Genomic DNA, 15,619 nt, shown 5'->3' with positions numbered 1-15,619 from the left:
AGAGGCTGCACTCCCCAGGGATACCATAGAAAAACTAATGGCAGGTGAACGTTAAATAAAATAAAACTGTGCTGCCGGGTAAAGGAACTGTCATAATTTTGTTATTGTTTGTTATTACTTTAATCCAGTTCTCATTCGTAGCGCACAGTTATCGAATAATCGCATCCAGACTAGGAGCGATGACGTAACCATATTGACACCTCCAAACTACAGCAAAATGTATTCTGAGACATTGTCATATTTGTGTTATTACTTTAAATTTGTTATTACTCTGATAATACGGCAAGATATACTATGAGTATCCAAACTCTAATAAAAAAAGTATAAATTGAAAAAATAAATAAAACTGTGCTGCCTAACGGCTGGAGGACAGGAGAAAAGACTGCTTATTCTGGGCAGGTGGATTCCTTATATACCATCATTTGAAAGTTAGATTCCTGTCCTATCAGCTGAGAGGGAAGAGCTAACCCACAGGTGATGCTGACATGGATTGGCCAGGAAATAGCAGGTATTTTGAGTTATATGGAGCGTAAATGCTGTTATTTGTCACATTGGTGCCTTGATATTAGAAGCCCTGAGCTACACGATATCAGTAACAGTGTGTATTGTGCAGTACCGATTATAAAACATGAACTATATTTTAAAATCTTTAAAGCAAATGATGAATAGATTCAGTCATTATCTCAACTCTCAAAGTTCTTTGTAGCATTTAATTTTCTAATGCTGTCCGAATATCCAGATCTCGGCTTTCGTCTTGATATCGTGGTGAGTGATTTAAATGGGATATGGCTAGTCTGCATGCGCAGATCGGGACATTTTCGTAAACATGCCATTTTGAACCATTTTCAAACCAGTTAAGATCCTGTCCATTTCTAGGAACAGATAGAGATGGTATCAAGGTGTAGAATCCACAATTACAATGTGTTGCATTAAAAAAACTACTTTATACTGTACCAGTGGAGGCTGGTCCATAGGGGCAGTTAGGGCATTCCCGCTCCCCCCAGTTTACATTCTAATAAAAACAAATCTATTGGAGTTGTAACGACTAATGATAAGTGTGCCATAGAACTGTTTATCGATATTCGTTTTGCGGTGAACACCGTTTCCCTTTTTCTTAATGATGAGTAACTAAGCATGTCAAGATTTTAGGGCATGTTGAAAAGACGGCCCATTTTCTGAGTATATACATAGTTGTGTTCACCAGGTCATAGACCAAGTTAATATTATTATTAGTTTATTTAAAAAGCACCTACATACCCTGCAGAAATGCTTACTGGTTAGTCTATAAATATAAGCCGACATATAGTGAAACAAAAATATAGCTGGCACTTTTTGGAAAAAGCATTCCATTTTGAAATCTCTGGATCATGTAGATATTGCAAGTTCTAAATGTGCAACAATCAGCACAAACATTTCAGTGTTTATTGATCAGTTATAATTCTGCTTAAAAGGACATTCAAGATCCCTAAAGCACTTTAACTCGCTGAAATTGACACTTTTATAAAGTAACCTTGTTACACCCCCCATCCGCTATCAATCAGACAACCAGTCCTGTTACTTCCTGGTAGTTTAGGTCAGTGGAGTTAACCTAGTCAGAGCACCCGCCTTGCAAAGACTTCTCATTGAGCTTCATTGGGAAATCTGTGATTGGACAGACACAGAGAGTCTGGGCGGGGTTAGAAGGGGAGGGCTTACAAAGGCAGCAGGCAAGAGATCTGTAGCTTTTACAAGCTATTTTTATATATACCCCAAATGAAATAATACATTATCAAATGCATGCACGTTTTAATTGAGGGTATATCAACTAAACAATGTTTTGTTTTGTGTTTATTTGGGTAGTGGAATATCCCTCTAAGTATGGGTCTTGATATGTCTGCCTCTTCTGGGTTTAGTTATAAGAAGGAATCTAGGAAGCGTGTTCTAAAATCTTTGTCCCCATCATTCTGAAGATCAGGTTGAGTCAGAGCGCCTCATTATAACGAAGACACAAAACGTATTTGTTCAGGTGGCTTGTGTGGGTTAGCATGAAACCACATCTGGTTTATACCAGGCTGTGACGTAGGTTTGTACAAAACACACTGGCACCACAAACATGCAGCTTTACCTTTCTTGTGGTTAAGCTGACAATCAGTGCTGAAATCAAGGCTTCATTTGGGATGGAGATAATTATTACGATCAACCTGAAAACAAAAATATGCAGACAGAAAACACTGATTGTAATAAATATGTTTAGAAAAACCTTATTCCAGGGCTATTTATAAACAGTTTAGCTGAGCTTGGAAAAAAATGCAGCTATATTTTAATTTGGCTATTTTGGCTCTACTAAAATTGAAACCGTCAATATGAATTTGGTTAGAATTCTCATCAATCACACTTTACTGGATAACTCTGTACATTACCCACTTATATGGTCTGCCTGCCGTTGCCAAATAATTTATTTATATGCTCTAATTAGTTATAAGCTTGCTTGTGCAAGGCCCTCTTAACCTACTGTATGTCATACGCTTTTTGTTAGAATTAAATGTTTGCCTTGTTTTATATTGTGCAACGCTGCAGAATATGTTGGCGCTATCTAAATAGTTTTAATTGTTATATCTTGTTATATCTTTGGGGAGATGCATAGATATTACAAGTATTAAAGTTTGTTTTTCTTTCATAATTAATTTTTTTTTTGTGGATTTTTACATTTCAACGAATGTAAAAGAAAAAGTTAAAATCAAATAATATATAAAATAAATAATTAGGGATAAGTAGTAGGGGGAAAAGGTAAGAACCCCAAATACTAACAGTAAATAAGAACTGGAGTGAGTATTTTTTTAGTTTATGTTCGTGTAATAATCAGTGATTTGCTCCAAAACCTCACACTCATATTGTAAAATAATGTTTTAATTTAAAAAAGAAAGTGTAGTGCTTTTTAAACTCCCAACAAATGAAGAGTGGCGTCCTGCAAATCATTTTGCCTAGAAACTTGGCTGTGGGCTGGGTCATTTTATTTAATGTGTTATGTTTGCTTTAAGTAGTCACAATCTGACACCTTGTACATCACGTTCCCTTGTGTAACTTGAGGATTTACAATTTGTTTTTCAAATCCTTGTCCTAACTCACTATTAAAAGGATGGGATCACATAAAATCTCTAATCTCCTGGGCATTAAAATGTAATGCCTTCAAAGTAGCGCACGTAGAATGACTGGCATACAAACTCCAGTATGGCATATGGTAATCCATATCGTAAGCAGATAAACCCCCAAAGGGGTAAAGGTGCTTTTAGATTCAATTACCCTGCTTAGACAGACTTCGCTTCGAACAAAGCATTGTCATTTTTACACTATAATTCATCTGCCTTATATGTGTCTGTGCCACTTGAGAGCAACCTTTAGCTGATTTACTGAGATCTATGATCAGGTGTCACTATGTAACTGGCCTGACTAATGTTTTAGGTAAGTCGCATTAATTCATTTAATCCTTGACACGTTGAGGATTGCCAGCAATTCAACGTGAATGCGAAGTGAATTAGAAATAATCTGAGCGTTAGCCGTGCTTTCCGTTTGCCGGTTCTGCTCTAACACGGTTATTTACTAACATGAGAATGGAAAGTGAAATTCAGATGGAAGACCAGACTAGCTGTACTGGAAGCTGAGCAGATTTAGAGAATTCTTTCAGTTGACCTCATTTCACCTTAAATTTGAAATTCAATTTGAATTCACCTTGAATTCTCACTTTAACGAATAACTTTTTTTAACTTAAAATTCACTTAAAATCTACTTTCAATTCCTGACAATTCTCACTTTAGTTAATGACCCTATTTGAATTCCCATTGTTTTCAAAGTGAGTGAATAGTATTTTCACTTAAAGGAGCAATTGAAGCACAATACCTCCGTGCTGGAGCTATGGTGCAAAGTCTTTTTTTTTTTTTTTTTAAATCAAACAATTTAGGACCTGTTTCACAAACAAATGTCCCTCTCTCTTTACAAGCAGCATAGTACACACAAGACTACGAATTGCAAAATTCAAGGCAAGTTATGATTATAATAACTGTCTTGGAGAATTTAGCAAAAACTGCTTTTTTTGTGCCTACATTTATCAATCTGCTTTATATATACGGTAATTCTGTGTGTAGTGAATAAACCTCTCTGTGTGGTTTGTGATCAATTACGGGTTTAGTGAGATGGTTAGGATTAGACTTCCGGGTCGTCAGAATCAAATTCCTTTTAATCTAAGGCTGAAGGAATCGATGCGTACAGGATTTACCTCTGGAGTCTTATTTACTGAATACATTATTTTTTTCAATATAACAACATTCCATACATTATGTAAAGCAGCGATTCCCAAACCAAGCCTTTTGATCCAAAACAGTACAGGTTTTGTCAGTATTTCTATTCCAATAGAAAATGGAAATACATAAATTCTGGACCGTTGCTGTGCCATAAAGACTGGTTTGGGAGCCACTGTTTTAAAGGGACAGTCTTAGAAAACAGAATTACTTAATGAAGTGATCTCTTGGTGCACAGGTGCTGCCTCGGTGGAATCTATGCCTACGTATTGTCAGCCAGCCTCAAGGTGCCTCAAACCAAAATAGATTCAGTTACTGATTTCTGGATTCTCTCTCTAAAATTCAGTCTAAAATAGCCAAGCTGCGAAAAGTGTGTAGTCGGAGAAAATTTCCAACTCAATTTTTTCTGTTTAAGTCTTGCAATCTGATAAACGGTTCACCACAGTTCCATGTTTGATGAATACATCACACGGCTTTTTAAAGCAGCTTTATCAATGTACGAATATACTTTTATGATTTCATTCGTGCTGAAGGTCTTTGCGGAATATCGTAAGATTTCTCGGTAGAATTCGCACTACAGAACATCTACCATTCTATATCTTTAACAAAGTGACTGAGAGTTAATCCTTGCTTAGTTCTCTGCTGACAGTCCGTCACTGATAAATTGTTTTACTCGTTGGGCTTTCTTTCAGATGTCAGAGTTGTCAAGGTCAGAAGGAATGGCCAGAATGTCAACTCCGATAAGCCTCAAGCCTTCCTGGTAAATTCTGCTACACTCACACAGTTATTCTGACCGGGCTGCGGATTTGTTGTGTAAACTGAGCACATGTACATCGATTTTTGTGTATCATTCCGTTATATGATCTGATTTGTGTCTGTATTGCTAAAAAATGTAGCAGCATTTCACTCGAATAATGACTGACAGCTTAGGTAGGTACGGTGCTACGGCCGCTATAGAGCTTTATTAAACTAAAGATAAATACAGGGACACTAAGGCACCCGAACAACTACTGCTTAAAGGGACACTATAGTCACCTGAACAACTTTAGCTTAATGAAGCAGTTTTGGTGTATAGAACATGCCCCTGCAGCCTCACTGCTCAATCCTCTGCCATTTAGGAGTTAAATCTCTTCGTTTATGAACCCTAGTCACACCTCCCTGCATGTGACTTGCACAGCCTTCCATAAACACTTCCTGTAAAGAGAGCCCTATTTAGGCTTTCTTTATTGCAAGTTCTGTTTAATTAAGATGTTCTTATCCCCTGCTATGTTAATAGCTTGCTAGACCCTGCTATAGCCTCCTGTATGTGATTAAAGTTCAATTTAGAGATTGAGATACAATTATTTAAGGTAAGTTACATCTGTTTGAAAGTGAAACCAGTTTTTTTTTCATGCAGGCTCTGTCAATCATAGCCAGGGTAGGTGTGGCTAGGGCTGCATAAACAGAAACAAAGTGATTTAACTCCTAAATGACAGTGAATTGAGCAGTGAAATTGCAGGGGAATGATCTATACACTAAAACTGCTTTATTTAGCTAAAGTAATTTAGGTGACTATAGTGTTCCTTTCATATAGAGCTACTGTTGTCTATATCCATCCCTGCAAACCTTTTAATGTAAACACTGCCTTTTCAGGAAAAGAGTCAGTGTTTACATTACTGCCTTGTAACACCTCTAGTGACAGTATCTCAGACAGCCACTAGAGGTGCCTCCTAGGACTGTGCTGCACCGATGCCCAGTGTCTCCACGGTCTGCATGGAGGCGCTGACCGTTTTCCTTGTAGAGATGCATTGATTTAATGCATCACTATGAGTTGATGCGGATTGGCGCAGCGCAGCGTTTTGCCGCGCATGCACAATAGCCTTCTAATGCATTCCTATGGGAAAGCATTTGATTGACTGAGATTGTCAATTTTAATGATCTCAGCAAAGGAGATGGAGCGGAGCCAGCTGTGGTAGACCTACGAGGTGCTAAAATAAAGGTAAGGAGGGACAGCCACCTAAAATGTGTTTTTAACACATAGTGTTCCTTAATAGGTAGTCAGGAGCCTATGGGTAGATAATACACAATATTTCATGGCTGATAAGACCAAATTGCATACATTCCAGCATATCGACTGGTCAAAGAGACACTCTTCTCTATGATGTTGCAACAACCGTGATAGAACAATTTTGGAAATGTTTGGATGACATCATGACCTGTTACTGGCTATTTAAGGCCTTGATTTAATCTATTTAACCTATAGAGGACAGTCCCTCTATAAATGACTCCTGTTTCTGCTTCATGGAGTCCTGCGTCCAGAGATCATCAGACATACTCTACTGAGTGTTCTAGGACCATGTCAGAGTGTGTGATCTTGGTCTCATGTGTGTGGTGGTTCGATCCATTTTGGGCATCGCCTGTGATGCAATTTACCTGTCCCTGTTGGCATATCTCCAGTGTAGGGAGGTATGCGTTCATATGCAATGTACGTTACTGGGAGTTTATTGCTGTGGAGCACTGTTATACAATGCATTCTCAATGCACATTCCAGGGAGTTGTATTGAGGAGCTCTGTGATACACTCATGTGCAATGTTATGTACACTAGAGTTTAATTGCTGTGGAGCTCTGTGATACACTCATATGCAATGCACATTCCACGGAGTTGTATTGATATGGAGCTCTGTGATTCACTCATATGCAATGTACATTACTAGAGTTTAATTGCTGTGGAGCTCTGTGATGCACTCATATGCAATGTACATTTCTGGGAGTTGTATGGCTGTGGAGCTCTGTGATACACTCATTAACACCAAACATTCTGAGCTCCTAGAAAAAAGGCACAGTATGATGTGTACCACATAATGGGCATGTGGTGGTGTGCATGTGAGCAAAAAGCTTTGTAACGGGAGTCCAGGAGCAGGTTAGTGATCATCTGTGCAAACAAGACTTTATTAGAGGAGCATGAGTGCTCTCATCTCCTCAATCTCCTCAGATCTCAGGCCTTCAAAGCAGTGAACATCCAAAACTGTACTACTGACTGGATGAGACAACGAGGAGGTCAGGAGGTTCAAAGTTGAGCCAAGTAGAAATGTTTTGACACCCAGCTATGCAGCCAAAGTATTTGGAGCTACAGATCAAAAGTAGGAAAGAGGAGACTAGGGACAAAAAAAGGACTGTACTAGAGACCACTGCTCAGTATCCACAAAAATTAAACAATATGTTACAGGGCTGCATTGTATGTGATGACACATGTACACAACACCTTAATGACAACTTCCATATTGATAAAACATCAAAACATAGAGGGTTACTAGAACAAGATTAAACAATATCGGCAAAGTTTAGAGTTGGGTTTCTGTAAGCTGGCGATCTGAATATTGCCTCTAATTTAAACTGTCCTTTTTAAATCAGTCACATTTCCTACAATGCATTCTAAGTAACATGTTATCTTTCTTTTCTCCAAATAAACACAACTTCCCTGTTCATTGGTTACTTTTACCTCTAGAAACCAGATTGATGGCTAAAATATGTCATCAAGGCCTCTAAATTCTACAAAGCACTTGTCAACCCTGCTCTTAAATCAGTGCACTTGGGAGATATGTCCTGTCTGTGTGTTAAAATTAGACCAATTTTCCTTTCAAATCCACCCCCCTCCTCCCACTCCACCATTAAAACAGTTCTATTTTTAATATCTAAAGCAATTAATATTTGTCTGATGTTTAACTCTTCCAAACTATTCTATGGGAAAGTGTGTGAGCACAGCCACTGGGTATGACAATATTTTTGTCAATAAAGACTTGCCCCTATCTTGACTCTTATACTGAGATTAACTGATGTATGAAGGAATATAATGTATCTATTGTAGTGAGGTGCAATCCTTGGCTATGGCATTTGAAGGTCAACGAGGACACATGGCATGGACAAAGGGTGGCACAGTGGGCATTTTCTGTTGGTCAGTGCTTAACCATCTGTGCCACTGCCAGAGGGCAAACAGCAAGGTATTGGCACTTTAGTTATATTTATCCCAGTTGATATATCCTGTCAAGTGAGGTCTGCTGCTGAGGAGGTGACAGAATAGCATGACAACAGGAGAGAGTGTGGGGGGGTGGAGCAGCAAGGGTTTCTCCCTATCTGTCTTGCTTTAAGGGGTCTGTAAAATCTACAAGCCTCATTCCAGTTCCAACCTTTGGATGGTCTGGAGCTAGTGTTGGAAAACTTTCTCCTGGGAGTTTCATTTGCTAGGCTGAGTTACGATGCCCGAGCCTGCCAAGAAAACAGGTACCACGGGAAAATGGGCTCAGGACAACTGGAGGAATAGGAACCAGATGCAACATTGGATGTAGAGTGCAGTATTATGGGATGTAACCGATTTGAATAATTCTAACTGCATTCAGAGCCTGTGGTGGGATGATTGAGCTGGATATTAACCTCCATTTGACTTTGATACATTTAAAAAAAGCCTGTCGGTGATGGGTGAGAGAATTTTGTGTCATTTGTACCGTTGCAGTGTACTATGGCAGTTGAAGAGTTCCTTGGGGTGTTATTTTTCAATGTAATGGGAATTGTAGCAAATTAACATGGAAATTGCAGAATTTAAAAAAAATTCAGTCCCAGCTATATTGACCCTTATAATTCTCAGTCTAGCGAATAAACACAACATACTTTTTGGCGATATCTACTGTGTGCCATTGGTTCTCTGTAGCTAAATAAAATGCCCCAAAATATAAATGAGACATATAATGGGTATTATGCGCTAAACAAAAAGTTTAAAACGGAATTGCAAAAGTATCACTTTGCACCTAAAGCTGAGTTAAAGAATTGTGTTTCCAAATCCGCACCTTTTCTTGCTTCTAAATCTTAAAATCCTGATTTGCTACAATTTAGAGTTTAGTGAATAAATGTCCTTGACTGCATCACATGAATTAGAACTGATATAGGAAATTTTTAACTGTTTTGGTGCTATCATACAGGACAAATGGCGCTATTATATTGTTTATCTTTACCAGAACAGAAATGCTTATTTCCAAAAATCTAACCATTCTACCACCTACAGCGATGAAATAAGAAACAGAGAAGCGTTTATTCACTAAACTGCTCATTGTGATGCGAACTGGCCTTTTTAGACCAAAATAGCTCAAAACTAGTAAACTGGGGATTTTATTTTTTTCTGATCCATCAACATTAACCGAAACTTTTAATTGCCTTGTCATTTCACACATGCCTTCCAACATTTCAAATAGACAGAGAGGGATACTTTCATCTTAGGGGTGTGGGTATTGGTCAGGGGCCGGGTTTTTCAGAGACATTTTAATTGATTTACTAATAACAATGTATGTAACTAAAATGTAATTTATAACAAGAACAATGTATCTTACTCACACAGACTGATTTCTAAACACATTTATTGTAGTTTGAAGACACATTACTGGGAGTATTATTGCAGTGGAGCTCTGTTATACACTCAGACACATTACTGGGAGTATTATTGCTGTGGAGCTCTGTTATACACTCACACACATTACTGGGAGTATTATTGCTGTGGAGCTCTGTTATACACTCAGACACATTACTGGGAGTATTATTGCAGTGGAGCTCTGTTATACACTCAGACACATTACTGGGAGTATTATTGCTGTGGAGCTCTGTTATACACTCAGACACATTACTGGGAGTGTTATTGCTGTGGAGCTCTGTTATACACTCAGACACATTACTGGGATTATTACTGCTGTGGAGTTCTGTTATACACTCAGACACATTACTGGGAGTATTATTGCTGTGGAGCTCTGTTATACACTCAGTTACATTACTGGGAGTATTATTGCTGGGGAGCTCTGTTATACACTCAGACACATTACTGGGAGTAGTATTGCTGTGGAGCTCTGTTATACACTCAGACACATTACTGGGAGTATTATTGCTGGGGAGCTCTGTTATACACTCAGACACATTATTGGGAGTATTATTGCTGTGGAGCTCTGTTATACACTCAGACACATTACTGGGAGTATTATTACTGTGGAGCTCTGTTATACACTCAGACACATTACTGGGAGTATTATTGCTGTGGAGCTCTGTTATACACTCAGTTACATTACTGGGAGTATTACTGCTGTGGAGCTCTGTTATACACTCAGACACATTACTGGGAGTATTATTGCTGTGGAGCTCTGTTATACACTCAGACACATTACTGGGAGTATTATTACTGTGGAGCTCTGTTATACACTCAGACACATTACTGGGAGTATTATTGCTGTGGAGCTCTGTTATACACTCAGACACATTACTGGGAGTATTATTGCTGTGGAGCTCCGTTATACACTCAGACACATTACTGGGAGTATTATTGCTGTGGAGCTTTGTTATACACCCAGACACATTACTGGGAGTATTATTGCTGTGGAGCTCTGTTATACACTCAGACACATTACTGAGAGTATTATTGCTGTGGAGCTCTGTTATACACTCAGACACACCAACAATATGGGATAAAAGAGGGACATTAGGATAGAAAAGAGGGACAGAGGGATGTGGGCCTAAAATAGGGACTGTCCCTCCTATATAGGGACACTTGGGAGGTATGAGTTTCTAGTTTAGTAAAGAAACCCTGAGTAATTTATAGCTATACACACCTCCCAACATTTCAAATGGCTAAATGTGTCTGACAGCACGCTCTATTGACTGTTATTTATGTAACTGAGTAGATCATTAGGAACACATAGAACAAGATGATAGGTTTTTATAATTTACATTTGAAATTCACTTTGAATCTACTTTACATTCACAACAATTTACATTTTAGCGAATAACTCGGTGGATGTGTAGCATGTGGACTAAAATTAGAATGTTGCTTATTTAACATCGTTTTTTACTAAAACAAGTCACCGGGGAATTTCGAGTGTCCACCAAAATAACTGAGCTGTAACAGCTGAGTCTGTGATTTAGTAATTCATTTTAACTTTTCAGTAAGAGACATTTCCAGCTCATTGGCCAGATCTTGCAAATTCACTTCTCATTTTCTAACAATTCTAATCTTCAGTGGACACATTCCTGTCAGTTTACTGTGAAATTCTCTCATTACTGAGGACATTATGCAGTAAACTATGAATTAACACAGGAATTGCAAATATTGGGCTGCATTTAGCGGGACTAAAACCCTCCAACATATAAACATTTTGTTGTTTCCTTATCTTTTTACTTCAATGAATTGCTCCCAAATAAATTAAGAGCTGTATTGCTTTGTACAGAGACAGAGACACTGTCAGGGTTATTCAATATAGTGAGAATTCAAACTATTCCAATGTGGCTATCTGGGCCTCAAATTTTAAATCCACTTTGCAATCACTTAAGTGATTAACCCTGCTTTTTTTAAATTATTGTTTTGAAGTGGGGGCCCACCTTGTACAATTATTTGTATATCGCCAGCATATTCTGCAGATCTGCCATTTCAAAGGGACACTATAGCCACCAGAATCACTATAGCCTAATGTAGTGGTTGTAGAGTCTATAGCCTGTCCCTGGAGGCTAAGCACTGTAACCTAGGGCCGGTGCAAGGATTTATGTTTACACAGGCGAAGATGCATTTTGCTGCATGCAAAATCCATTTATACCCGTGTGTCTATTAGCTCCCACTTTTGCCCATCTAACCGATTTTTATTTATTTATTGTTGTGCATCTTGCAGCCTTTATGTTTATTTTACCTTATTGCATATTATATCCCCTGTTTGTCAATATCCCACCTTTTGTGGCCTCTTAAACCCTTTGTGTCTTTTATCCCTTTTCTTAATGTCTTTCCCCCCTTTAATGTATCCTATCTCTTGTGCCCCCTTTTGTCTCTAACCCTCCTCCTTGTCTCTCTCGCCCCTCTGTTGTCTTATTCCTCTCTGTAGCATATATATCTATTTCTATCACTCTCTGACACACACTAGCCCTCACTGATCCATACTCAGTCTCAATGATGACGATTTATTAATCTATACCATGGGTCCTCAAACTCCGGACCCCCAGATGTTGCCGAACTACAACTCCCATGATTCTTTCAATGAAACAGATAGCCAGGGAATCATGGGAGTTGTAGTTCAGCAATATGTGGGGGCAGCAGGTTGGACAGCCCTGATCTATACCATGGGTCCTCAAACTCTGCTCCCCCCCCCAGATGTTGCTGAACTACAACTCCCATGATTCTTTGAATTACATAGATAGTCAGAGAATCATGGGATTTGTAGTTCAGCAACATCTGGGGGGCCGGAGTTTGAGGACCCATGATCTATACACACACATGCACCAACTGGCTCATACATACACACACACACTGGCTCTTACACACACACACACGCACGCTCTTACACACTAATACACTAGTTCATACACACTAATTTACTGGCTCTTACACACACACACACACACACACACGCTCATACACACTAATACACTAGTTCATACACACTAATTTACTGACTCTTACACACACACACACACACACGCTCATACACACTAATACACTAGTTCATTCACACTAATTTACTGGCTCTTACACACACCCACACACACGCGCGCGCACGCTCATACACACTAATATACTGCCTCATACACACTAATTTACTGGCTCTTACACACACGCTCATACACACGAATACACTGGCTCATACACACTAATTTACTGGCTCTTACACACACACACACACACACTCATACACACTAATGCACTAGTTCATACACACTGATTTACTGGCTCTTACACACACCCACACACACACAAGCGCACACGCTCATACACACTACACATACACACATAATGGCTCTTAAACACACACAAACACATACACACACACATACAGGTTCAGATACACACACACACGCTCATACACACTAATATACTGCCTCATACACACTAATTTACTGGCTCTTACACACACACACACATGCTCATATACACTAATACACTAGTTCATACACACTAATTTACTGGCTCTTACACACCCATGCTCATACACACTAATACACTAGCTCATACACACTAATTTACTGGCTCTTAGACACACACACACACACACACTCTCTCTCTCTCTCTCTCTCTCTTATACACACACAAACACATACACACACACACACATACAGGTTCTGATACACACACACACACACACACACACACACAATGGCTCCTACACACACACACATACAGGTTCTGATACACACACACACACACACAATGGCTCCTACACACACACATGCTCATACACACTAAAATACTGCCTCATACACACTAATTTACTGGCTCTTACACATACACACTAATACACTAGTTCATACACACTAATTTACTGGCTCTTACACACACACACTCTCTCTCTCTCTCTCTTATACACACACACTGGTTCTTACACACACATACTGGCTCTTATACACACACAAACACATACACACACAGGTTCTGATACAAACACTGGCTCTTATACTCACACAAACACACACACACACAAACACACACTCGCTCTTACAATCATTCACTTATTATTTCTTATACTTGTTCAACTACATAAACAAGGGTCCTACCAGTGACCTGGTGTTGCTGCCCAATTAAAGCTACCCTTCTCTCCTCACAGTACTTGGCCCCTGGGATATGATGTCATATATCCCAGCACTCATATAGTGATTGGTTGTGAGCTGCGGCCGCTCCTCGTTGCTCCCATCCACTCCACTGAGGCATAGGCAGCAAACTTGGCCATGAATTGATCATGGACATGGGGATTCCACAACCTTCCACAACCAGCAGAAGAGGGTCTCTCTGTGCTCCCACTGGTCACCTGGACATCTTTGTGCTCCTCAGGCTCACTGATGTTATTATATATTAAATACAAATTAGAAGAGGTTCTCACAAATAGAGAGCGAAATAAGGTTTTGCTTAATCCACAATGCTCAGGTGGTATTTTCTCCACCAGAGGAATGTGTGGATCCAGGCTCAATAGAAGATCAAAATCAAGTTCAAATAAATTAACAAATTAAATACTTTATTTTAATAAACCAGTGCATAACATAAAAGCTGTACAAAATGGTAAAAAAATACTGAACGTGTTTCGCCAGTAAAAGGCTTTTTCAAAAGTCTTAAATATTCGTGGACTTCACAGAATTAATTGGGAGCACATTTGAATCTGACACATGGCATCATAGATCAAGTGATATATTATCCCGTTAAGGGATTGCATACTCATGGACTCATTATAGACATGGTCTTCTGTTTAGCCTGGGACCACACATTCCTTTGGTGCGGAAAATAGCACTTGAGCGTTGTGGATTGAGCAATGCCATAATTTGCTCTGTATTTGTGAGTACATCTCCTAATTTTTATTTTAATATACAATAACATCAGTGAGCACTATATTTTTTATTTCTGTGTTTTTATATACACCAACTATACTCCAACAAGCCTGTGAGCCCCTAAGGTGGGGTGGATAACATCTTGATCCACTATTTGCAGTTGGAGGTCTTTCGCACTAAAGCGAGAAAGAAGACACTCTCAACAAACGATGGGACAGGGACATCACATTCCAGCACCCAGTGCCCGTCACAGTGTTAATGTGTGATAGACAGGGTTATTGGCAACATAAAACTGCGATGATGTTGGTGGGTGCCAGGCGCTCTGTAGTTAACGCTCTACCTGGCACTTGGAGTTATTAGTGTGAGAGCCTCTCAGTTTCAGCACGCACGGAGACCCTAAATAGTGAGTTCTGTGGGTGGCTTAAAATTGCTAGCCTTAGTTTGGAGCTCTGTGAAACATACATAATGTGTGAGCTATATATATATATATATGTGTGTGTGTGTGTGTGTTGAGCTCCAAATCATTAAACTTTGTATGGCTAATCCATACAAGTAGATCCCAGATCTCTACAGAAATAAGACATAATGTAATATGCAGCATGTACGAGTCGATCACAGAGCACTGCGGCAAACAACATTGTGCCAAACATTCTGTGTATTATTGTAAATCTTGCTCTGTTATGCTATCGAGCTCTGTTATGCTAACGTACACTGCACATGACATTTATTGCTGTGGAGCTCTGTGATGGGAGTTTTATCGGCCTTGGAGATATTCAATGTACAATGCATATTGCTATGAGTTTTATTTTTGTTGAACTCTGTGAGAAGTACCCTGTGTGTTACTGTAAACTTGCTGGGCAGCGTGGGTCCATGCCCGTGGTGTGCCCATCAGTAAATGAGGGGTGTTGTCTCTGCACACATGCACATGAGAAGACAGGTTGCCCACCTGCAGAGGGATACAGTATTGTTTGTATATGGGCTGGAATGTTCTGGAATTCTTCCCTGGTGCAGAACATTTCTTCCCTAGCGGAATGTTCTGGAATTCTTCCCT

The 15,619-nt window shown here is 39.3% G+C and overlaps 1 protein-coding gene across 1 annotated transcript in view; it reads left to right on the top strand.

Moving 5' to 3' along the window:
* Positions 1-8,348: 8,348 nt before the first annotated feature.
* MYBPC3 (myosin binding protein C3) overlaps positions 8,349-15,619 on the top strand; it is an 87,910-nt gene continuing 80,639 nt past the window's right edge. Inside the window, exon 1 of the mRNA XM_063438225.1 lies at positions 8,349-8,529. Within this exon, the coding sequence (XP_063294295.1) occupies positions 8,505-8,529 (25 nt within the window). The 5' untranslated portion in view covers positions 8,349-8,504. The remainder of the gene's footprint in view (positions 8,530-15,619) is intronic.

This window comes from Pelobates fuscus, chromosome 12 (genome assembly GCF_036172605.1).
Source record: "Pelobates fuscus isolate aPelFus1 chromosome 12, aPelFus1.pri, whole genome shotgun sequence".
In the NCBI taxonomy this organism is placed as follows: domain Eukaryota; kingdom Metazoa; phylum Chordata; class Amphibia; order Anura; family Pelobatidae; genus Pelobates; species Pelobates fuscus.
Note: the sequence above shows the minus strand (reverse complement) of the source record. Positions and strands in the feature narration are given on the sequence as shown.